The sequence below is a fragment of the Trachemys scripta genome, chromosome 2, assembly GCF_013100865.1.
Source record: "Trachemys scripta elegans isolate TJP31775 chromosome 2, CAS_Tse_1.0, whole genome shotgun sequence".
Classification (NCBI taxonomy): domain Eukaryota; kingdom Metazoa; phylum Chordata; order Testudines; family Emydidae; genus Trachemys; species Trachemys scripta.
The window spans coordinates 13,514,410-13,540,603 of NC_048299.1; the positions used below are offsets into that span (position 1 = coordinate 13,514,410).

Genomic DNA, 26,194 nt, shown 5'->3' on the forward strand with positions numbered 1-26,194 from the left:
CCAGGCTCAGTGGAAGGTGGTGTTGTGATGGAGGGATTTTACCTGGGATTTACTTTACCTTGTGAGCCTGAGAGGATTTGGAAGGAGGTTAAGCTATGAGGTGAGGAGAAGGGCTTATGATGGGAGGGGAGAGGGTTTTAAGCCCTTGGGAGGTTCTGAGCTGCAGGAAGTTGGGTAGGAAGGAAGAAGGGGGATCTCAGAGTGAGGGGGTTTGTTTTTGAGTTAAGAGGGAGAGAGAATTCTGAGTTTGGTAGGGGGGTGAGTAGAGAGGCTTGGGCCTGGCTGAGAGGGAGCTGAGCAGGTTGGGGTGGGCTGAGTTGGGACAGCTGAGTGTGGATGAATGATGAGAATGGAGATGTGATTGGCAGGAACTCTGGTGTGTGTGTGAAGGAGGATGTGTTGGTGAGGGAAAGATAGAAGGAGGTAGGAAGGTAAAATCTAGACTGGAATGTGGGGAAAGGCAGAGAGAAAGAAGCGGTCAGGATAGGATAAAACAGTAAAGGGCCCCAGAGAGATAAGCACTTTTTCCGCCTGCCACTGTCTATATCTGTATTTACATGTACACAAAGGATAACTGGATGTGTCAACCTTCCCCCTGCATGTCTTGTATGTCTCATCTGTATTGCCAGGCTGATTTAGACTGTAAGCTCCCTGGGCAGAGGGCCATGCCTTCCTCAACATTTGTTTCAGGAAAGGTACAACATCAGCACTCAGTAAATAAACATGGATGATAGTAATACACTGCATTAGCCCAAGCTCAGGCTAGACTCTAAGGCTATAGGGAATTTTCTAGGCGGTCTCAGGACTTAGAAGTCCCCTAAGGCCCTCCATGCAGTGGTAGTTTAAACATGGGTCCCACTTATATGTGGATTTGAGTCCTGGCTGGCAGCAGGATACCTAGGGCCCAGACCTTAGTTCCATAATGCCACTGGGGCTGAGGGGTAGCAATCGCTGCTGGAGAAAACTGGGATCAGGAAGTCATGATTTAGAAAAGGTTGGGGGTGCTGGACTTGGTTTCCTCCCATTGGCCCAAAGTTTGAATGTAGTGCCTGTTACGGGGTAGTCAGCTCCTTTAAGGGTCTGTGAGCCTGCAGCCAGGTGGTCCTATTTGATTATTGGACCCAGTTGCAGAGGGTTCAGATGATGCCTATATAGGGCTGAGAGAGCTCAGCTGAATGTGGGGAAGGCACTCATCCAGTTATATCCTGGAAAGTCCTCTTTTTGGCTGGTTTGTCCCCTGTCTGGTAACTGGACATGCTTTTGTCTGGTATCAGATGGGGGACACCATTTTGAATAGCATGCCACTCCGCCCCCACCAGCCTGACCTCGCGTGCGATGTGCTCTTGAAACTGGTGTCCCCGTGTGGCGTGACCTCACACACACCGTGCATCCAATGTCATGCCAGCAGGGGTCATGCCCAGAAGTGCCAGAATGTCCAGTATTCTGGTAACTTGAGCAACCACCCTAGTTGGATGGAAGCTACAGGAGGAAGGCTGGTTCCTGTGACTGGCCCTGGAGAGGGTGAAAGGCTCCTGCAGACTGTGTTGGTCAGGGGAATAGTTTTGGGTGTGTGTGTGCATGTGTGTTACTTTTGTTTGGATTAATAAACTGTGGGAAGGGCATGAAAGTGACCTGGTCATGGTGTTTAATCCTTCCGGGGGACACACCAACAGCAGTCTGCCATACCTTATGGGCTGGGAGCTGACACGCTTTCAGCTAGATTCACAAGTGGGACTTAGGCTATGGCTACGCTACAGCTTAAGTTGACATAAGTTACGTGTGAGTTAGCCACCCCCTTAAGTGCCGGTATGGACAGTGCTATGTCAGTGGGAGAGCTTCTGTCCTTTGTAAGACACAAGAGGTAACTTTCCTGCTTTACTCAGCACTAGTGAGGCCTCAGTTTGAGTACTGTATCCAGTTTTGGATGCCAGATGTGGACAAATTAGAGAAAGTCCAGAGGAGAGCAATAAAAATGATAAAAGGTTTAGAAAACCTGACCTGTGAGGAAAGGTTAAAAAAAGCTGGGCATGTTTAGTCTCCAGAAAAGAAGACTGAGAGGGCACCTGAGAACACTCTTCAAATAGGTTAAGGGATGTTATAAAGAGGATGCTGTTCAGTTGTTCTCCACATCTATTGAGGATAGAACAAGAAATAATGGACTCAATCTGCTACAAGGGAGCTTTAGATTAGATATTAGGAAAAACTTTTGAACTATAAAGATAAGTAAGCTCTGGAATAGGCTTCAAGGGAGGTTGTGGAATCCCCGTCATTGGAGATTTTTAGAAACAGGTTAGACAAACACCTGTCAGGGATGGTGTAGATTTACTTGGTTCTGCCACAGTGCAGGGGGCTGGACTAGATGACCTTTTGAGGGCCTTTCCAGCCCTATATTTCAGTTATTCTGTTTTAAAAGTCATGGAGACATGGTGGGGTATATTAAAATAACTGTATGTCCCAGGAACTTTCTTCAGGACACCTGAAATGCCCCCTTTTTTATTTAATCAATTCAAACACGTTGTTTTTTTTTAATCTAACTACAAAATGTTTGTTCCAGATGTATTGCTGTACCAAGCAGACTTTGCTGGCTTACCAGGAATAACAGTGAAGTGGAAACCAGGTTTAGTGTTGGGAAAAGTGTTGGAATGAAAAGTCAAATGAGCATGGATCTTCCATTGTTGTTTGCGTTGTTGTTATAGCCATGTTGGTCCCAGGACATAAGGAGGACAAGGTGGGTGAGATAATATCTTTTATTGTACCAACTTTTGTTGTCTCTGTCTCTTCCACCAACAGAAGTTGGTCCAATAAAAGATATTATCTAATCCACCATGTCTCTCTCAAATGAGTGTGGATGAGATCAAAGCTGTTCTTCTTCTCAAAGTGAATGTCAGTGACACTTGTTCAGTGTTTCATGACAAATACATTCAGAGCACTTAGTTACTGGGGGGAAAAAATCCTCCCCTCTGAGAAATGAGCATGTGTCACTGAGTCAGAAGTTGGAATTAGTGACACCACCGTGATTTTTTTTAAATACTTTTCCTGTTGTGTGACTAATTCACAATCTAAAACATAGATCTGCAAAAACACCCCCGTTTTTGATTTTCAAAATATGGCCACCTTCAGAAATATCCAAATTGGTTCCGCTTTGCAATTACAGCTTTTTTATCCCATTTCTGATTAAAATAATAGGAACAAAAACAGCTATTCCGACTGCTAAAGAGGTTAACTATTTAAAATATTGGGGGTCTTTTTATTCTGTTCCCTAAATCTATAACATTGCATCCAGTTTTAAGCACCTTATTTTAAGAGGGATCAGAAAAGATCCAGCACATGGATCAAAGATATGGAAGCTCTTAGTCATAATGATAGGCTAAAAGCTGTTTCAGCGCCACTGGTGGTATTAGGTGTACTGGAACCTTGTAGTGGGGCTACACTTCCTCCAAACCTCGGAGTTTCTTAGTGGCAGCAGGTGGTAATGCATACTACCTGTTCAGCAGCCAGACTGTAGATATTAACACAGTCTACAGTGTGACCAAGAGCTGGGCATGAATCACCAGCCATCCCTCAAAATAGACGTATGCGCCCACACAGCTGGCTTATTTTTGAAAGATCCCATGGAAGGCATACATTTTAAGGAGAGATTTGAATGAGGAAAGGGAGGTTGATGGATGCACTGGTCGAGGAAGTCTTCCAACCATGGAAGGAGGTAAACAGAACAGAGTGGAGAATGATACAGAGGATGCTAGCTAGCAGGCAGGCTTGGGAGCAATGGAGTGAATAAGATGAGAATAAATGGAAAGGAGAACAGGGATGCAGGTGGTGCAGAGATGCAGAAACTCGTGGAGGTAAAGGATTGGAAACTTGAACTTGATGTGGAAGGAGAGTTGATTCCAGCGAAGGGACACGGGGGACTTGGTGTATTAGGGTAATGAGTGATCATTACTGTCATGCTATCTTGAGTGGCTCATGACTGTGAGTGCCTACCTCAGGGCAGACTGGCAGAAACAAGGGCAGATACTCCAGACTGGTGGTGTGTTCTATGATTAGATTTCACCAAACCAGTTACAAATGTGAATTCCTGGATCACTATACCAGTCTTACCATGGAATCGCAGACAGTCCCCTGATACTCCCTAGTCTATCTTGCAACCCAGACAAACTGAACTTTGTGATAAATGGTCACTTACACCAAAAATCACACCGCATTCAGGTTGCTTCCAGTCCCAAGAGACCAGTCACTTAGCCCAGATCGACTGGTACCCTAGATCTTACATCAAAGACAATGCCTCTAGCCAATCCTGTAATAAACTATCTAAAGATTTATTAACTAGGAGAAAGAGATAAGGGTTATTTAAAGGTTAAAACAAGCAAACATATAAACAAAAATAAGTTACTCTGTAAATCCTAAGGGTGACAGAGTTGTAGTGATCTGTCAATTTAAAGTGTCTTTCAGGGCAGACCAGGAGACAGCCCCTGGGGATCTCTGGCTTCAGTTCAGAGTCTCTGGTCCTGTCAGAGTTCAAACAGATGGAAAATTATCCTGTGGCTTTGTTTTATTTCCTTCCTTCAGTTTCCAAATCTACAGGGCAAGCTTCCTTGCACATAGCATTTCTCAGGTGTGATAGGGCCATTAACCAGTCCATTGTATTGTGATATTCCTTGATGGCCTATCTGATTTTGATAGTCTTTCTGGATGGGTGGGGAGGAGACGATTCCCTGCCTGAGATCACAAGTTCAGAGCAAACATTTTCAAAGTTATAAAGCAAAACGTACATATTTTCTTAAAGCATGGAATGCAGACATTGCGAGTGAGATTAATGCATGCAGCAACTTACAAACATTTCATAGATTCTAAACACTAAATACGTTTTTATAAGCCTAATACCTATTTTGAGCAAAACTAACATACAGGTGAATTGGTCTAGTCTCCAACTATCAGTTTTGTCAGTTCCGAGTTAATGCCTGCAGCCTGGGCAAGAATTGGCATCTGGCCTGCCAGATTTACATCTCTAGAAAGGACAGAAAAAGTATCTTGCAACAGCACTTGCTGCATTTTGGATTTAGCTCTTTAGTAATGAACAGGAAAGCGTGTATCACGTGCTTTCGATTTAAAAGACAAAACTAATAACCTACAGGAAAACAGTGAGCATGAACTCAATGGGAGTTTGAGTAAGGGCTGAAAACTGAGTCAAGCCTTCAGGATTTGGCCATGCATTCCCTATAAATAGGGTTGGCTTGAGGCCTAAACTGCATAGGAAACGGTATAAGACACCCATTTTGTAGGGACACCACTCCCTTCCACCCTCCTTGGAACACCAATGTGGCTGTGGCTCCAGCCCCTTTAAGGGTTCTCCTTTCCTTGCAGCAGCACAGCTCTAGCCCATAAGCAGAGGTGGTGGCCAGAAGGGCACCAGAATTATAGGTGCTGACTGTGACTTAAAAAAACAAACTAAAAAAACTACCCTAAACATGTATGTTGATCTCTGGTACATGTTTTTAACTGCTAACAATAAGGAAAAAATGTTCTTTTTTATTTAACCAATTAGCTGCTCCTGAGCACTGGACTAGAAAATACCCGCTGTGCTGCTGAATGGACCAGATAGATGCCCATTGTCTTCACTAGACCACACCACCGTGGCAGACGTGATGGTGGAGGGCTGGCAATGAAAGGGTTCTTTCAAGTTACATAAAAACTGCTGTATTATTAATGTAGTCACATTATGGGATGCTCGCTTTTCTTACTGAAATCGTAACTTGCTAATTTTGTAAAAATGCTTATAAACCTGAAGTCTGGTGTTTCCTTATCAAAATATGATACAAATGTAGAAGGGCCACATCAGCTTGGAATTAGTCAATTATCTCCTTGTGACCTCACTCCCTAGCCTCCTACTCCCCCCCCCCCCCAAAAAAATGAAAATGAGTTTCAGCTTCTCCACCTGTCCCTGAGTCTTCTCCCAATTTCTGTGATTTTTACAATGACATTTTCCTATTTTTTCAGAATTCTTTTCTCTCTCCCCCGTGGCGGAGTGAAAGATCCACACAAACAACAGGGGAAATTATCTGCTAGGGGAAACTGTGAAACTCACTAGACACAAAGTGCTGTCAAATGCACAAGTAAACAAACTGGGCAGCAAAATATAAAAGTAGCCTTCTGTTCTGTTTGTTTTCATTTATAATAATCTCACATGCTACTTGGACCGATAGTAAGAAAACCGTTTTTCCAAGCAGTGTGGTTTTTCAGTCAGTGGTGCTCTTTTCAAGTCTCAAGGTCAGGCTGCTTAACATTTTTTTCCCCTTTTGCATGACATGTACTGCATATTCAGCTCTTAGGCTGTAGTCTACTGTATCCTACTAACAATGCAAGTACATTTGCATCATGTCTGTACTGATATTGCCAAAACGGCTAGTGAATGAGAAGAAAAATCGGCCTCTAAAGCTACTTCAGGATATAAAAAGAAGGCACCTTTGGCAACTGCATCCTAGTAACTGTTGCTATAGAAACTTTAGCTACCTTTATTCTCCCTGTGACCTTGATTATTTTTCTTAGCAGGCTATTTAAAAATAACATATATAAACCTTTGCTCTCATCTTAGTCTATAAATAAAAGGAATTTAGAATGGAAATCCTCTTAAAACATTTGAAAGTTATAAAATGAATCCGAATCTGTTTTAAAGTATCTTTATAAAGGTATTTGTTGTGTTGCTCTGTTTCACTAAGGCAATCTATACCAATACCTAAAATTCCATCTGCGACCTGTTTTTTTTTTCTATAGTTACCAAGTATACAAAAGTGGCATTTTAATGATGAACTTTACTTGCAGCCATATTAACAGCACTTTTGTACAGCGTATCATAGTGATGCTATAGCCTGATGCCCCTCAACTGTAATAATAACCCTTTGCACTTACATATCCTCCATCCAATGATTTCACAGTACTTCACAGATGTTAAGACACTCACCACACTCCTCTGAAGAGGGTAAGTAAATGTGCCCCATCCTGAGGAATGGGACAGTTCATTTACTTCGGTTTATGTACATTGCTTTACACTGCCCCATGCTGCATTTCTCACCTGAACTGTGGCAGTTTGAGAGAGGTGAATAACTTGCATCACCACAAATATCATTCAGTATACAGCATCCTTTCCCACAGCCACTACTCCATTGACAATAAAGAAGCTGTGTCGCGTAACACAGCCCCAACTGTGCTGGAAATTGTTGAAATGAAGGGGAGGATATGCAGAAAGCAACAACGGCAGTTTCCTTTATTCTGCTGCTGACAGCTGTAACAGCTGAGGTTTTTTACCCATGAAAGTTCATGCCCAAATAAATCTGTTAGTCTTTAAGGTGCCACTGGACTCCTTGTTGTTTTAGCTAGAGCTCTGGTTTGCCTGAAATTAATAAGCCTCCATTTACTATTGTTGTTGTTAATTATGTATTATTGTAGCATCCAAAGGCTTCATTCAGGATTACGGCCCCACTATGCTTGGTGCAGTACAGACATACAGAAGAGAAATCCCTTGGCCTGAAGGGTTTGCTACCCAAAAACACAAACAGACAAAGTGGTAGAGGTTAGGGATACAGGTTGCAAGTAAATTAACTTGGTGAATATTTGGCTCAGCTTTGTTATTTACCTGGGGGAAGGGGTGGGGAGGAAAGGGGTAAAGCAATAGTTACAACTCATTGGCTGCTTAACTATGATCATCAGGCTGGGTCTCTTGGGCATCTCAGCAGAGGTGAGTCTCGAGAATAAGGTAGTGGCTGCTGGTATTTTATCAGAGAGTATTTGCCATGCACAAAGGCAGCCTGGGAGAAAATCTGGAGGTTTTTTGAGGGCTTAGTTATGCAAAGTGCTGAGCACGCTGGCCCCAAACCAACAAAATGTGCACTTAACTTTAAGCGTGAGTCGTTCCACTGAAGTCAATGGGACTGCTTTTGCTTAAAATGAAATACGCTTCAATGCTTTGCTGGATTGGGGCTGGTGTTGTTCAGCATGCTGTGTAGCTAGGGTGACCAGACAGCAAATGTGAAAAATTGGGACAGGGGGTGGGGGGTAATAGCAGCCTATATAAGAAAAAGACCCAAAAATCGGGACTGTCCCTATAAAATCAGGACATCTGGTCACCCTATGTGTAGCTGGTGTGTTCAGCAGCTAACAGGAGTGAGCCCAGTTGACTGATGTGTGGTAAAGGCTGGGAATGCTGGCAGAGCAAAGGCAGAATTCCTGTTTTTCCTTAAAACTCTGGCATCTTAAAATGCCATTAAAGATGATGTCATTTTGTAAAGAGCTAGATGCATTCTTTTAACTCTCGAAGCTCATGATCCAATTATGAAATAATTTAATATGCAACACTAATAATCTTATTACAATCCCTCGAAGCGGATAGCATATTTTAAATGAACTTAACTAAGTTATGATGTAACTAACACACTCTTCATCTTTGTGTTGGTTAAAATCATATTGGAATGTGACTAGTGTGTTTGGGGCAGGAGAGCTCCTCACTTCAGTGTAAAAAAACCACAAGAAAGCATGCGTACAATCTTGTGAAAAATGCTATAGTTTACAGGGTGCACACTTTAGTACCCCACTCTTAGGGCGAGATTTTATATTTGAAATGCCGCATCTGTGAGTGGATCATTGCATCAAGGGCTGAATCCATGACTTCTGGGTCTAAAAGCATGAGCCCGTACTACCTGAGCTAAAGTAGCCAGCTCTATTGGTCCAGGGCACAGCGGGCTCGTCAACCGCACTGAGTGGGTGGGGGTTACACATTTACAATCTGCCCTAGTTAAGGGTCAGTGCATTCCCATGCTGCCCAAGCAACAGAACAGGAGTTTCCCCCTTGCTACAAAGGTGTAGCAGTCTGCTGCTGGCCCATACCAATAGTAGATTACAACCTCCCTTTGCTGGTTTGTGCACTGGGGTGGAGCCAAGAGTGCCCACTCCCCACCCACCACCTTGCGAGGGCAGTTGTGGGCGCACAAGGTTTGTTTACTTCTGCATGCCTGATATCGGGGGCTGGAGAGGCCACACGGGGTAAAGGGGGTTCTTACTCCCATTTGCACGGGTGCACAGGTTTGGTCGTGATCTGGCTCTCAGGGTATAGGATTTACATGTGCCTGAACTGAAAGCCAGTGGGATTTTTTTTGGGGAGGGGGGCGGGGCGATTTGTTTTGTGATTGCAAACCAGTGAGCATGCAAAGGTCTGTGGACAATCTGAGCCTATATGCAATCCCCTCTGTGTGATACCTAGACTTCAGCTAATTGCCTAAGTTGCCAGAGCCTCTCAGGGAGCACACCCTCCAGTTTCACATCAATTATCGTTGTTGGGCTAATTTAGTAAGTCCAGCAATACTCCCTTACACTCCCTATTTGGCTTCAAGCCTAAACAAGCCTTGGAAGTCCAGTGGTCCCCTCTGTGGGGGGGACTTAGGCTTTTACTCCCACTGTGTTCCTAAGGGGGTGTTTCTCATTCTATTAAAATTTACCTATTAAAATTTACCAATTAACATTTATTTCGGTGATTTCAGCTATAAATATCTCCTCTCATTTTCAGAATCTTTCAGCTTATTGATATGCCAACCCACAACTTTTACAGGAGCTATGAAGATTCCTTATCACAGTTTTTAAAGTGTAAATAGTCCAGTTTGTACCTGTCTATTTGCCTCCAACTTTTGCTGTCTGTTTATAAACCATCATATGTAATAGATGGCGTTGGACTTTTGCTACCTAGGACAATTGAGAGTACAGACCTCTGCACAGCCCCTCATATGCTTAGAAACTTCGGGGGGTGACAACATTAGCAGCTGTGAATTGCTACCTCCGAGTACCATATGGCTATCACTTTGTATGTGTTCAAGCTCTGAAATGCTGTGATCCAACACACAGTAGTTCACCAATCTTCTTTCACTGTAAAGCCCAAGTAGTTCATTACAGCCTGGATCAGCAGGTTACTGGGTTTGTCCAGATTAAAGTCTTGAGCCAGAGCATTTTGTAATTATGTCCCTTCGCTATTACTACCTGGACTGCCCAATCTGTGTCATTATTTAAAATGAGGTTTATTCTTAGGTCCTTTAATTTTCTGTACGGGTGCCAGCAAACTATGGTGATTATGGCCTGATGGATGGATGGGTAGATTGGTGCTTTTAATTGTTCTTAATCGATGACACTGTAATTGTATTGTGATTAATTGTACAGAACCCTGTGAAGGATGTTATATTAATGTAGCTTCTTGTGGTTGCCAGTCTCAGTGAAATCCTGTCAGACTCTTTCTCCTGGCACTATAGAGCCTAAAGAGTCTGCTAGAAAATCCAAAGGGGAAGACTTTAATATCCTAAGTGAAATCCTGAGATTCCCTTTTAAAAAGAAAAGCACCTCAGAGGGAATAGGGATGGTTCCCAAAGAATAATCTTAAACTGGAGCCCTTCCAGCTAACAGATCCCTTATGACTTCTTCATAGAACGCAGCCACTTGTAAAAATTTTCTTTTCCGTGCAGTGTTTCTAAATTGTACGCACATCCTATGGATCACCACTCTTTGTGGGGGAGTTTTTCTACAGTAGGCTCACTGGGAATCTCAGGTGCGAGCAAGTGTCTCCTTTTGGTGTAAAAGGATGAAAGGCTAGTACAGATATTGGTTAATGGAGTTCTTTCAGTTCAAGTGATAGAGGCTCATGGTTTTAGTACTGACATCCCTCAAGTTTGAACACTGCCAAGTCCCCAGTAGCATACTTTGTTCGTGTACTCCATGGGCATACAAGATTCTTTCGTATTAGCAATCTATGATATACCTGTCAGGTCATCTTATGTTAGTGGGAAGACTGCCATCTTGCAGGGAGTTGTAAGCATAAGTAAACTTGCACAAATTAGTATTGTATTACAAACAGAAGATATTAGACCAGGTTTCTGTCACTCCCTTTAGCACCAGGAAGGGTTACAGCACCATTCCTAGTGCTTTTCAAAAGAGAAAACAGGCACCCTTTCAGTAAACTGCCCCGTATACATATGAGTAACTGGTCCAGTACCCTTCCACCCAGAAAGAAGTCATCCCAGGTAGTGAATCTGAGGGGGACCTTCTAGTGGCAGTGCAGTCGAATCTCATGATGCTATGAGGCTTATCTGAGATTTGATGTGAGTGGCCAACAACTCAATATTTTCCTCTCTTTTAGCCACAGCCTTTCACCTGTTCATAACAGTGATTGAACTTTCTCTCTGGACTTTAATCTCCAGAGAGAAAGTGTTCCAGAAATCCTTTATCTGTGCTGTATTTGGAGACAAAAGTCTTGCTCACTTGCAGTCAATGGCAAAACTTCCGTTAACTTCATTTGGAGCAAGGCTAGGCCCAAAGTTAATGAAACATGATATCCTTCAAGCCACATACATCTCTCTTCAGATGTTTCAGCAATACCTGCTCTCTTTGGGTGATTAAAATAAACAAGAACACAGTGAAACAACCCAGTGGGACCACTTGGGATTGATTTTCAGTGAAGAACTGAGGAAAGCCTTTCCGTGCTTGGATCAAAAAAAAAAAAAAATCCCAAGCAAAGTTTAGTCAGTTTTTCTTGAAAAAGGGAATGAGCCTTACAAAAACTTCGCTGCCTCAAAGTAGACAAAATGAATGTTTCTTTAGAGTCAAGAAGATTGGTTCCTCAAATCATTGGAAAAATATCCTAAGCATACCATGGACACTGTTAGGTGTCTGCAGTATCAGGTGAATGACAGAAGTCTAATGAATACCTGGCTCCTGGTGACAATACATGCCATCCTGTTGGGATAGGGGGCTTACTTGAAAGTTTATGTTGCACAAAGGAAATGGTCAGACCACAAATTCAGAGTAAACACATCGATTTTAGAAAAGAGAACAGCTGGATTTTTATTCCTTTTCCTCTTCTGCAAGCCTGTAATGATAAAATCAAAGTAATTGCAGTAGTTGTGGATCTCAACAAAGGGAACCAAAGTAGGAAAGCTCAAGAAGGAGATACTTTTCTTAGACTGGGAGCAAAAGAATTGAAAATGTCTCTGCTTTTTTCATGTAGCATAATCAATATGGACTAGATCTTCAGAGGGTGTAAATCAGCAAGGCTCCACTGAAGCACACAAAATCTGATTATATTTTCATTTGCACAGTTAATAAAATGTAAACTATGGGGTGGAGGGTTTCTACCTTCATCTAAAGTCCCATGCAAAGATAGATATGGATGAATCTTGCAAAGCTTCAATATTTCTTTCTTTCTTTTTGTTTTTTGGCTTTCAAAGCAGATTTATTTAAAACCTTGTGCTTGACTAATGATATTAGATTAAGCTTCTGAAAGTGTTGTTGAATTCATAATAAAACCACTGACAATGCACTGAAGAATTATCTCAACCCCAAGATCACATTGCTACCTTGTAATATAAAGATATGATCTATACCATATACATAGCTGTTCTGTTCAGGAAACAGTACTGTGACACTCCTCCCCCACCACCACCACATGGCTGACTTTGAATCTATTCTAATTTTGGCTTGAATTCAAAGATTTACTTTGATTTGCTGCTTCTTAATTATTATTATTATTATTTTATTTTTATTTTTATTTATTATTGCTTTTTGGTTTGGTGTCTATATTTTGTTTTGTTAAACGTTGTGCTAAAAAGCAATTATGGTTGAAACATTCTATTGTGTAATAGAGTGAGAGGGTTCTTATTATTCTGTACAAGACAGGTCATACTTGTTGGACATGTTTGCCACTCAACATGACTGGTGAAGAAGTGTTACAGGATCAACTGACTGGATATTGCTGATTAATAGCCCTGACTATAGACAAGTTAGAGAAATTTGATTCTTCTTTTTCACAGGTAGAGGTTCAGATTCACCAACTCCAATGCGGAGCATATTGCTCTGTTCAAAAACACTTCTTGGAAATTGTTTTTTGTCATTAAAATGCCTTCACAAAGCCACATTATTGTAGCCATTCCTAACCACGTCAACCAGTGCTTTTACAGAGCTATAAGACCCTTACTAGGCTCTTATCTATCCACAGCATAAACAGAGAGCATCTGGAACAACTGTGTGAAAAAAGGCATGCAAGTTCTGCTGTGTTCCTCTTTTCCTGCCTGTTAGATGGATCTGGTACCCTTACCAAATTGCTATTTACATGGTTGCTTTAGTAACTGGTAGAGTTAGTTGTAATTAATATACTTTGTTGCTGTTTATGGCATAGTGTTTTAGAAAAAACATTGTAAGGAGTTGTGAAATTTAATGAGAGAATGTTTTGCTTGCCACATGCGATGTAATAAGGGAATTTGCAAGATGCACAGACTAGAAGCTTTCCTGAGAAGCAGAAGAGTCATTGCAGCCGTTTAGGTAAGGACTTTTCTTGGAGCAGATGTGAAATCCCAGGCTCCTCTGGTGAGTGAACTGAAGGGTTGGGCGCTTAGATGAAAGGTTCACTGGTCCCAGAGAGTGAGTAGAAGGTCAGGCTGACGGGTGGACAGCTCAGGTCACATAAGAATATTGAGCCAGATCCGCTGCTGTCATAAATTAGCACAGATCCAGTGGCTTCAATGGAGCTTTGTCACTTTACACCAGCTGAGGATCTGTTCCAGCATCTCAGCCGTTCTCAAGATAATTGTAAGGGGTAAGAGAAGCCTTATTGATTGTTATAGTCAGTGACCTGGTTATCAACCCTCAATTCACCTGTTTAGGGTGGATCTTCTCTGTGTACTGTAAGCATTCAACCTTAAATGTAATATGTAATCTGAACTTTCACATGAGATGGAACAGCTTGCCTGTATGTTTCTATGGCTGTAACTTTCAACTGAAAGCAGCCAGTGTCATCTGTAGGAAAACCAGTTCCTCCACATTGAAGCCACCTGTAATTAGCTTTATTTTCTATTATTATTTGTAGCACCTGTCCAACGGGATATAGATGCCTAAAGGCTGGTGAAAATCCTGATCATGGCTATACAAGCTTTGATACTTTTGGCTGGGCCTTTCTCTCTTTGTTTCGCCTGATGACACAGGATTGCTGGGAGCGTCTCTATCAACAGGTATCAGATTTTTTTCGTTAAAACATCAAATAAATCAGTCATCCACTTACAATAATATATTGGTCTGTCTACATAGCGAGTTAGTGTGTGGCAAGCCAGGGTGTGAATCTACAGCAGACTAGCTTGATGCGCCCTATCTTGCTGTGTGAAACAGGAGCATGTTGAACTGCGCTACAGAACTTTTAGTGCACAAGGGCTACATAGCAAATTAGTGAGTGGCAAGCTAGTGTGATGTAGATTCATGCCCTGGCTTGCTGTGCACTAACTCACTGTGTGTACAAGTCCAAAGTCAGTAGTTGAAGTTAGGAGAAAATTGGTGGTGGTTAAACACAGAATGAACGACTCTCCTGTGTACATCCTAGTCAGTTGCTACAGTGAATTTTTAGGAGATGATTGTCAGTGGATGGCTAAGGAGGATTGGTAAATGGGAGAAAGAACTGGGTAACTTGTTTGAATCTGAAAGTTGTCATCATGTAATGACTGTTTGGTGGCTGATGTAAAATGAGTTGGTGATCCCAGTCCTGCTCAAAGGAGAATGGTTTCCACCTGACAAAAAACATCACTTCCTTTGCCATGCTTCTTGACCGAATTAAATGAAGAAGGAGACTAAATTGTACCCACACACCTAGGAGTGCTCTCCCCAGAGCAAATTTTCCATCAAGGAGGCCCTGGGGTTCATGTGCAAAAATTGTCTGAGAATAACTTGTAACTTTCATGCACAGTTGTAGCAACTGTGTGTGCAAATGGACAGGTCAACTAAATACTCATTCTTGCATGCATTTGCTGTAATTGTATGTGCAAGTCTCAGGAACTGCATGCAGAAATTAGGCACAAAATTGCATGCACATGGTTGTGTGTGCAAATGGGTTTGTGCCCACTGAAAATTTGGTTCTCCAAGATTGAAGCACTTTGGTATAGAAATCAGGGAAGGCTGGACTGCCATAGACCATGCTATACAGTTCTTCAAATAAACTGAGGACTCCAGTTTCCTGTGCCACCATCTACACAATTTATTTTTATCTCATGAAAACTAGTCATACATTGAAATAGAAGCCAATTAAATAACTGTAATTCATTTCATGGGTGGAAAATTACAGGTACAGATTTGGAAGGTTCAAGTTGTGACTGTAAAAAGGACGGCTAAACAATTAGCATTTAGGAAATGTACCACTGTCTGAGAGCAGGTTCTGTATTAGCACACACAAAAATTATATCCAGGTGGCAAGTTTCTGAAGGTCTATATTCAAAGGAAAGTGTGCTGACTTTTTAGGTGAAGAATGTTTTCCCTGCAATTGCTGATAAGTTTATCTGTTATCGAACAAACTCAAACACAATACTCATGAGAAAAAACACTCATTATAAAATGCATCTTGCTGCATGACACAATGATCACCTGATTAAATTATGGCAATGTCATGATGAGAGTGTAACTTCCTATGATGTGATTGTTTTTATATTGAACGGGTTTCTGTTCAGGCTGTTAGCAAAAACATAATTTAATTAAAAGTAAATATAAGTCTTTTAAAACATTGTAGAAACTTTAAACTTAACTATGCATCAGACTCTTTATTTCTGTGCTTGCAGACTCTGAGATCTGCTGGGAAGATCTACATGCTCTTTTTTATGCTGGTCATCTTCCTGGGCTCATTTTATCTGATCAACTTGATCTTGGCTGTAGTGGCCATGGCTTATGAAGAGCAGAACCAAGCCACTATTGCTGAAACAGAGGCAAAGGAAAGGAAGTTTCGGGAAGCCATGGAAATGTTAAAGAAAGAGCAGGAGGTCTGTAAACTATTCTCTGGTTAATCTTAGCCTGAACATGCAATACAACAACACTCAATCTTTATTCTAAACATATAAGACCAATGAAATAAGGGCTCTATTGAAAATGAGTGGCTGGTTATTGTCTTATTCAGAGGGGTTACAACCTTTTCTAGAAGAAATGTAATGGTAATGTTTGTGGCCAGTAAGGACTTGCCTACACACAAAAGCTGTACTGTTTTGCCTCTACCAGTATAGTTAAAACTGTGCAACTTCCCCATGCCCTCCACCTGCCCAACATTATGGACACAGTGATATTGGTATGGTATATAAGGCATTTTTATACTGGTCTATCTGTGTCCATATTAGTGATTGTACCGTACATCTGCTTTGTTAAACATCATGCCCCTAACTGCAGTAGTTACACGGGAACAAAAACTGTCTGTGGAACTGGACTAAAGTAGCCACACTTCTCTTCCGTACAACAAGAATGTTAACTAACATTCTTTTTTCATTTGCTTTATTAATCTTACAGTTTCAAACCACTATTAATATCCTATTGTTTGACAAATGAGCGAATATGTAGGGTCACCTGTTTAAAATATTTACAATTTTGGGCCTATATAGGGAGTTCTCAGACTTATGACGCCCGACTTACGTCGGACGCCACTTACGACGCTTTTCAATTGACTGCCCGTTTCACCCTTACGACGCTTGTTTCGCCTTTACGATGCTCGAGTTGCATAAAGTTTGCTTGAAATCACTTCCTAGTTGCGTTACACTGGGATGGAGCTGGAAGGGGTCGCTTCTGATCGGCTTCGAGGCAGCAGGATAGCTTGTCGCCGCTTGTTTTTGATTGGTTCACAGCCCCAGGCTCAGCCAGTCAGAAAGCTTGAACAGTGATTGGCTGAGGCTCAGCATGTGTGCCATTCTCCCTGGCTTTCTGAGCCTGTGTTGCCGGCATTCTGAACAGCATATGTGAGTTTATATGTGTATTTGAATGCTGTTTACAAAATACAGTGTACAGTAAGTACATTGGTGTTGCAACATTCGACATCTATAATTCATTTAGTACAAAAATCTGGGTTATTGTGGTGAAAATAGTGCATCAAGCTTTGGTTCAGGATCCAATCCCTCCTTCATACCATTGATTTCTATGGGAAAAGCGGTTTCGACTTGCAATGCAATTCTGAGGAACGAATTGTGTCATAAGTCCGAGGACTCCCTGTACAGATAAAATCCTATGTTACAGACACTTAAACAGGTACTTCCTGAGATTAAGCTTTCCACAACATGAAATGGAACTTGATTTAACTTGGGCTCCTGGTCACATCTGCTCCCCACACCCCAACTCCTTCCCCGGCGCCACTCATTCCCAGCACTACTCCTGGCCCAATCAGCCCCCATCTCCTCTCAGCGCCTCATCCAATCTCAGTCTCCCCACACACCCACTGGCTCCCAGTCCTCCCTTTATTTCCCTCCCAGTCCCAGTCTCCTTGCCCAGCCAGTCCCAGTCTTCATTCCCTGGCTTCCATTCCAGTCTCTGGCCCCTGACTCTCACTGTCCTCATCCAGGTAGTCCCAGTCTCTCCCATTCCTCCCCACCTGCCAGCCCCCAACCAAATGTTGTCTCTACTCTCCTCCCCCACAGGTCTGTCTGTCTTTATTTTTTCCTCTGCATTTGAATCAGGCAGCTTCCTCCTCCATGCTGCCTATGCCCAGCAAAGGGATCATTGAGAACACAGGAGAGGCACCCTGCTCTCAGTTCCGGTGTCTAACCCTGGCCCACCATAACCCAGAGCTGTAAATGCAGGGAAAATCCTGCTCATCCCCCAGGCTGGAACATGCCCAGTGCAGACAAATTCTTTAGGGATTTGAATTGCTGAGCTCTAGCAAGTGTCTACTGAGCATGTGAAAACTGTGATTTTTTTCAAAGGCTTATAACTTAGCCAATTTCGGGCAGATTTTCACAGAACAGCAAAAGGCACATCTCTGATGCAAAAGACGGCCCCTTCTCAAATTTCAAGTTCCCCCCTTCAAAGCATGGGGACACTAGAGCTTCTTAAAGAAAAGGTCATCAGAATTATTTATCATGGGCAAAACAACCTTTTTTTTTTCTTAGCCTCATTCTCAGAAACAGCTTCATCATTTTGGCTGAAACTTTCTAAAAAAAAATTCAGCCAGAGACAAGCATGGAAAATTTCACCCCAAACAGTTAAAAGTTTGGCAAAGTTATAAGCAACTGAAAACAAAGTATCATACTGGGAAGAGTAGGGCAACCTTAATAGCATCATTTTTGGAGATAAAGAAAATGTTATGGCAAGCAGAAAGGAAAATTTAAACTGTTCAGAATGGCACTTATGCTAAGTGATACAAAGAGAACGCAGCTCTAATTGAGAGGCCTGCTTGGGGCGGATCAGTCATCTTATGCAATTGGTCCAACACATTTCTATGACTGAAGCTAACTCCAAAAGAGTCATTGAGTCTACGAGAGGGAAAATACCTCAGCATACCGATTAAATCAGTTGGCTCAAATAGACAAGGTGGGGGAGGGAATATCTTTTATTGGACCAACTTCTGTTGGTGAAAGAGACAAACTTTTGAGCTACACAGGCATTTCTTTAGAAAGACAATGTCATATGAGAACAATGCCCCAGAAAAGCGTCTGAAACCTCCCTCTTCTTCTCTGCTCTAAGAAGTTTGTTCATGGAATATGTGTCCCAAAAGAGTTAAGTTTTGCTGTTATGTTGTAATCTGAGCTGCCCCCACTCCTTAAAATACATGACTGATTCTTTTTACAAATATTAACTTGGTGCATTACTTTGACTGACGCCTGTGGGAGTGGGAGTATGTTCTGTTTCTTAAGGGTGATTGCTTGTTTGAGTCTGGTGGCTTACAGAAAATAACAATGAAGATTCATTAATTCCACTATACCTGGGAACCTGTAGCATTGTTCAGTGATTATCTGATACCTTCTGTATTCTGGCAAAGAACCTGCAAATAGGGGCCCTGCTTAGTAGATAATCAATGGGTGTGGCTCTTTCCAGTTGGTTGGCACCCCCAAAATTAATCTTATTTGTTTTGCTCAAGTCTGATTTTTACCAAGTTTTCAGTAGTCTCTTTGGAGGCGCAAAACTCCCTGTTCATGCCTGAGAGAATCCCCAACTCTCATCAAATGCTTCATCATGGGTCTGCAGCTTCTTTTCTAATATTTTGATTTTTCTTTCCTGGCTTTCCACTGGCTTTTCAAGACCATTGATTTGTGCTGGCAGGCTTTTTTGAATTCAGCCGCAGCTGGGTTTCTAGCAGCTCTCCTGTTATCAGAATTTTTGTGCAGTGATTCCATAAGATAGCTGACGTGGAGAACATGAGGCACGTGGAGTTGAAAAGTCTGTCTTATCTTCTTTTACACCCATGGTTTGCATTTGTCGCCTCGGATCCCTGATCAGAGCTGGCGCTGTCACTGCTTGGGATAAGATTTCACTTATAAAAATGTGTCAGCCAAAGTACCTAGTGTTGTTAGTATCATCCTCTTAAGAGTACAGAGATCTTGCAATGCATAGCCCAATGGCAGCCTGCTGGGCTCCACTCTGATTCACCCTTTTTGATTAAAGGGGCACTGCCAAGGCTTGGTAGGCCTAAAATTCTACCAGTCTCGTTTATTCTGGATGGAAGGCATACGTATGATGTGTGTGTGTGTCTGTGTGTGTCTGTGTGTACACACACACACACACACACACACACACACATTGTGCTGTCTGTCCACACTGGAGCCCTAGCTGTTGAAATATATAAGAATCTCATTCTTGAGTACTTCAAAACTATTTTATTTTATATTGCCACGCTTCTGCCTAAGCACAAGCAAGGAGAAAACTGCTTGGATGAGAACATGACATGACCATGTGCGCTTACAGTTTTAGACTGGAAACTTAGTATCCTGAATGTATTGCTGGTAAGTCATCAAGTAGATAAGTGGAGATGTTAGATTATTGCAGTGTTGAAATGAGGGAGCTGATAGAATTTTTTTAAGACCATGGTAAGTCAAATGGGGTATTTTTACAGTTCGTTAAATATTGTGACCAATCCCTTTTTATATCATTTTAACCTTCACCGTGATCTGAAACTTATCAATGAAAACTAATTGCCAAAAAGAATAATCATTATTACTTACTGACATCCTAAAGTTGCAAATGGTATATCTGCTATGTTCATTTTTTTAGGCACTGGCTGCTAGAGGAATTGATTCAATGTCACTTAGCTCATTTGAAATGTCACCTTTAGCATCCAAAAATGCCAAAGAGAGAAGAAATAGGAGAACAAAAAAGAGGTCCTTGGGGGTAGAAGATTATGGGGAAGACCAAAAGGTTCCCATATCTGAGTATGATTGTGGTCAGCGAAGAATGGTAAGTCATTATCTGAAATGTCAATGACAATTTGTTTCATTCTATATCTTGATGAATAATCAGGGCTCTGAATGGTAGTACTGTAATTAAAACAAAAAAACCTTTAACAATAAACAAGGATCAAACACTGAGCACTGTGACTAGCTTGCACAAATTCTATATGTTATAATTGTGGAGAGAAACTTATCTACTCTAATTTCAAAATCATCTTTTAAAATGCCCACTAAAGCATTTTTGTCACTATTTTGTTTTTGTTTTTTAAAACATTTCAAAATTTCCCCAGTCTCATTTATTTTCATGGTAACATGTTCATTGTAAATTGTAATCCATCCAGTTATGGCAACCATATCCCTACTAATGGGCTAGTGCCTTTTTTGCTTTTTAATGATGTACAGCGGACACTTGAAAAGTTTTCTTTGCTTTTTAATCTTTTGCTTATCACCTCTCAGTACAAATGTTCTGGAATTGTTTTCACTTTATACTGTAGGGGAAAAAAAAGAATATGGGTAAGCCCATTGTTTAAAAAGTTATTCTGTTAATATAATTGATATGTGTGAATGTGAATCTGCAGATAGTGATGATACTGATGATGGTTTCAGATATTAACATTTGTCTACGCTTAATAGGGGGCAAAGTTTAAAGCAGTTTATTTGTTGTTTTTGAATAGCCATGTAATGGGCTAAGTCTTTCAATACTTTATTGTCAGTAAATTTAGGGACATTTGGCAACCATAAAAAAGTGCATGGAAAATGTGAAAGTGATGTAAGTAGATGTGACAAATTAATGACTCCCCAGCTCACAACATTTATGCATGACACATTAGGGTTTTTTATCCTGAGAGGGTTTTCTTGATATTGTTTAATTAATTGAGTGGGTTGCATTACTAATTATACAATTGTTAATGCTAGAATTGCTGTTTTGATTCATTCTGAGTGGGTTTCAAGATACCAAATACCAGAATGAACCAGAGCTGCACACTTGTTAATGTGTTTCTTAGGTTATATTTCTTGTTTTCATTTTTCGCCCCTGGATGTCATATGCATGAGGAACATGGAAGTAACATTTCAAAGCTTATAGTAAATCATCTTTGTAAGGCTGTGCCTGGCATGGTTTCAGGGAATAAGACTGAATCATCATCATTCAAATGAAATCTGAGCTGCTGTAAGCACACTGCCATCAGGAATCAGTTTCAATGACTGTATCATGGAAACCCAGATATGGATTTTTGACCATTTAGTAAATGGTCTCAGTCAAAATGAGGTGTCTTTTTATACAGTGGGCCTGAATTTTTATAATTCTTACTTACACCAGTGTAAATCAGGAATAATTCCACTGGAGTCAATGGTGTTTATCTGGTGTGAGATCAGAATCAAGCCCAGAAAGTTTGACTGAGATGGTAGATAGTGAACATTTTTGATCCTTATTAATAAAGATTTGGACCATGAAAAAAGTTCAGATGGAAGTAATTAAGTACAGGCCACAAAGATTAAAAAAACCAACCTATATTTCCCCACCAAATATTCTCTCTTAATTCATTCCTACTTTAGAGATAGGAGAGAAGAGTTACAGGCTCTAAGCCTGTGTGCATTTCCAAACACTATTTTCAGTAAGGCAGTGTTCCTTTTTAGGGTTTTTTTTTAAAGGTTGTTCAATGTTGGGCTTAATCACTGCTGATGATTTCTCAGGTTTGTAGTCTCTCTTTAGCTGATTCAGTGTATCATCAAAAGAGCCATTGTTTAAGTACAAGGGATATTGCCTTGTAGTTAGATGATCTGCCCCTGGAAAGAGACGGTGATACACTTACATTGGGATAACTATTCCAGAATCCACCATGTCTTCTCTTCTCACTCTGCTTTTTTTTCTCGTCTTCATTCTCTTCCTCTTCCCTCCTCTTCTTCTCATTCTCCCTACGATTCATTTCTTCCCTTGTTTCTTTATCTCTTGCTCTCTCACTTCGAAGTTTGTTCCTTAGCCACCTGTGAAGATGTACTGTGACACCTTCAACTGGGGCTGGATTCACCGATCCACACCACTCTTATACTTCTTGTCTCCCTCCCCCATGTCCTTTCACTCTAATCACATGGAGAGGGAGCAGGAGCAAAGAAAGTGTTCTGCTACTAAGTGAACACACCCTTGGCCCTTTACATTTCAGTACATCTTTAACAGCCACGTATTAAACAAATATCTCATGGCTAGGAATGGTTATTAAATCTCAAAACTGTATTGAGGTTAATACATCTAAAGTAAATCCTCATCTGAGGCACTTGATTTAAAAGGGACTTACTGATCTCCCGCAGTAGATGGAGGAACTCAAAACCTTCATCATTCTGAAAACTGTGTTGCAAAATGTTATTTCTTTTCCCCTTTTTCCTTTCTGGGGGCTTCCAGACTCTCCTTGACATTAGCTATGGTCCAAATGCAAACTCAGTGAAACGCAGAACCAGCCATGGAAGTATATTCAGTTTCCGATTCCGTGGCAGAGACATTGGCTCCGAAACAGATTTTGCCGACGATGAGATCAGCACTGCCGGGGAAAATGAAAGCCAGCGTGGCTCACTCTTAATTCCAAGGACTGGGAGACGGTCAAGCATGCAAAGTCAAGCAAGCCATAGCTCTCACCCTCCTACTCCAAACTACATGCAGAATGGCAAGAGGAACAGCTCAGTGGATTGCAATGGTGTGGTTTCCTTGATAGGAGGAGGCACCGGGGCTCACAACCCAGATGCAACGTCTCCTTCAGGGTTACTGCTGCCCCCAGTTATTATGGAAAACCCTGGGACAGGCGACGTGGTGAGTACAGTTTGGTTTTTGTATGGTTTACATTCTTGTTTCTTTCACCAATGTTATTGGCATTTGCTATGATATCTGTAAACAATTTCAAACAATCACCAAAATCCTCCCATACAAACTATGTGAAGACCCTGGGCCAAATCCCACACTGGTTTGCACCCTGTGTAGCCTCAGAGAAGTCCATGACCACTGGATGGAATTACTGAGGTATTCTGTGTGGAGGCTGTATTTTTGTTTTTGATCTGGATTCTTTTGCTCAAAAATGTGGATATTAATGAAAAATGAAATCTCCACACGCCATTCTTCATGTGGTAGGTGTCTGATGGGTTCCTTCTGCCATTTCCACCTTGGTCATTGTCTGGTGGCCAAAACCAATTTTTTAAAAATACTCCTATGTGTATTTCATTCCATCCAGTGATTTCCACACATATACACCCCTCTGCTCCTATAGCAGGGGTAGGCAACCTATGGCACGCGTGCCAAAGGCAGCAAGCGAGCTGATTTTCAGTGGCACTCACACTGCCCAGGTCCTGGCCACCGGTCGGGGGGGGCTCTGCATTTTAATTTAATTTTAAATGAAGCTTCTTAAACATTTTAAAAACCTTATTTATTTTACATACAACAATAGTTTAGTTATATATTATAGACTTCTAGAAAGAGACCTTCTAAAAACGTTAAAATGTATTACTGGCACGCGAAACCTTAAATTAGAGTGAATAAATGAAGACTCGGCACAGCACTTCTGAAAGGTTGCTGACCCCTGTCCTATAGGGTCCTATACCTTGATACATCTAGCCATTGGCTACTCTATAACTGTTGGGGGGAGAGAACTGCTTATAAATCCCAGGTAGCTCCCAGGGAGACTTTAGCATCCAGTTTAAATAAATCTCAGATTAGAACTGCAGATGATTAACTGGGTTTTGACTTCGTGCAGAGTCTTTGCCACAGAGTACTGGGGTGGAGCAACATAATAAAAATAATCGGCTTTCCTCTCGAAAGGGCCACGTTATTTTAAAAAAATAAAAATAACAAGGATAGTGCTTTTAGGGCCTCATTGTGCAGCATCACTTGGCAAAACATCAGCTGCCATTAGTAAATGCCAGGTTTAAGAGGCAGGTGCAGTGTGGACAAGTCGACCTGCATAACCTTGTTAATGCCCAGGTCCGCTCTGGATTTATTGTCAGATTATCAACAAGTGATATGTAAAGTAGCTTTTCCCCCGGAGCTGTGCAGCTTCTTCCATTTCCAGCTTTGGACTTGAGAGGATCCTGCACCCATCTAGAGACTCCCTGTCTGCTCCCTCCCAACTTGGAGAGATCCCCATAATGAGATCCCTGTAGGACCTCTAATGTTCCCCATACAACTCTCCTCCTCCGCCCCCAGACATTCAGTACTTTTCAGCATGTCCTCTCAGCACCCCAGTACATTCCTGCACCAACTCTTTTATAGAATCCATAGGTGCTTCTGCTTCACTAATACAGACATTTTACAAAACCTCCGATGGGTTTGCCTCTCTTCAACGTGTCATTCCATTGCTCCCTTTCTGGAGACTTCCTGAATTGCATTTTACTTCCCTGGACTGAGATTGTGACAGGCCCTTACACAAGCTTAGAATCATAGAATCATAGAATATCAGAGTTGGAAGGGACCTCAAGAGGTCATCTAGTCCAACCCCCTGCTCAAAGCAGGACCAATTCCCAGCTAAATCATCCCAGCCAGGGCTTTGTCAAGCCGGGCCTTAAAAACCTCCAAGGAAGGAGACTCCACCACCTCCCTAGGTAACGCATTCCAGTGTTTCACCACCCTCCTAGTGAAATAGTTTTTCCTGATATCCAACCTGGACCTCCCCCACTGCAACTTGAGACCATTGCTCCTTGTTCTGTCATCTGCCACCACTGAGAACAGCCGAGCACCATCCTCTTTGGAACCCCCCTTCAGGTAGTTGAAGGCTGCTATCAAATCCCCCCTCATTCTTCTCTTCTGGAGACTAAACAATCCCAGTTCTCTCAGCCTCTCCTCATAAGTCATGTGCTCCAGACCCCTAATCATTTTTGTTGCCCTCCGCTGGACTCTTTCCAATTTTTCCACATCCTTCTTGTAGTGTGGGGCCCAAAACTGGACACAGTATTCCAGATGAGGACTCACCAATGTCGAATAAAGGGGAACGATCACGTTCCTCGATCTGCTGGCAATGTCCCTACTTATACAGCCCAAAATGCCGTTAGCCTTCTTGGCAACAAGAGCACACTGTTGACTCATATCCAGCTTCTCGTCCACTGTGACCCCTAGGTCCTTTTCAGCAGAACTGCTACCTAGCCATTCGGTCCCTAGTCTGTAGCAGTGCATGGGATTCTTCCGTCCTAAGTGCAGGAGTCTGCACTTGTCCTTGTTGAGGGGGGTATGGGAGTGCACAAGGACCTTCTCCTCTTGCATGGCCTGCAAAAGGGGCTACAACAGTGGCAGTCACTGAACAGCCCAGTGGGTGCACAGTGCTTCAAAGAGGCTGTCAAGGGACAGGGAGGAGCCTGACCCAGAGCTCCACCACCTCCCCTCTGTGCTGGGCTGAGGAGCAAGTCAGCTGCACTGGTGGAGCAGGCTACACCATCTTAAGCGATGGTGTACCCTGCACAGTCTTGCAAATAGAGCCACTCATAAACTTGAAGATGAATAGTCTATAGTACGATTAACAACAGCATTTGTGTTCTATTTTCTGTTCCCAACATTAAAGAGAAAGATATTCCCACAAATATTTGCACTCTATTTTATGTAACTATTTTGATACATCAGCCTATTTTTAAAAACATGGAAGAAGACCAGTTCTGAAAGCTGTTGCTAGGTGGGCCATAATCAGGGACCTTAGAAATCCACTTGCCATGAAAAAACGTGGAATTTGCGTTTTTACAGAGAATCTTTTGGTTTTACATTTTGTGAAAAAATAAAAACATCTATTAACTAAATTTTACTGAAGTCAGGATGACCGTATTTCCCAAAGTGAAAATGGGACACTGCGTGGGATGGACTGAGCCCGAGTGCCTGGTGTCGCTCCTCACATTTCCTCTGCACCTCCCTCGGGGAAGGTGGGAGGTGTCCCACTTTTTTACCAAAACTGGGCATTTGTGCCGTTTGCTCTTGCCATCTGAAAATCATCCGTTAGCAAGAGCAAATGGGACAAATGCCCAGTTTTGCCAAAAAAAATCAGGATGTCCGGGACAGGGCT

General features: G+C 42.0%; 1 protein-coding gene across 8 annotated transcripts in view; it reads left to right on the plus strand.

The window, feature by feature from the left end:
- LOC117872006 (sodium channel protein type 5 subunit alpha-like) overlaps positions 1-26,194 on the plus strand; it is a 336,265-nt gene that overhangs the window by 128,860 nt on the left and 181,211 nt on the right. For 7 of the 8 annotated variants that reach the window (XM_034759944.1, XM_034759938.1, XM_034759936.1 and 4 more), the window contains exons 9-12: positions 13,883-14,024; positions 15,609-15,806; positions 20,005-20,187; positions 22,576-22,977. In XM_034759944.1, coding sequence (XP_034615835.1) covers positions 13,883-14,024; positions 15,609-15,806; positions 20,005-20,187; positions 22,576-22,977 — 925 coding nt within the window. The remainder of the gene's footprint in view (positions 1-13,882; positions 14,025-15,608; positions 15,807-20,004; positions 20,188-22,575; positions 22,978-26,194) is intronic. The other variant, XM_034759943.1, reaches the window with a different exon arrangement.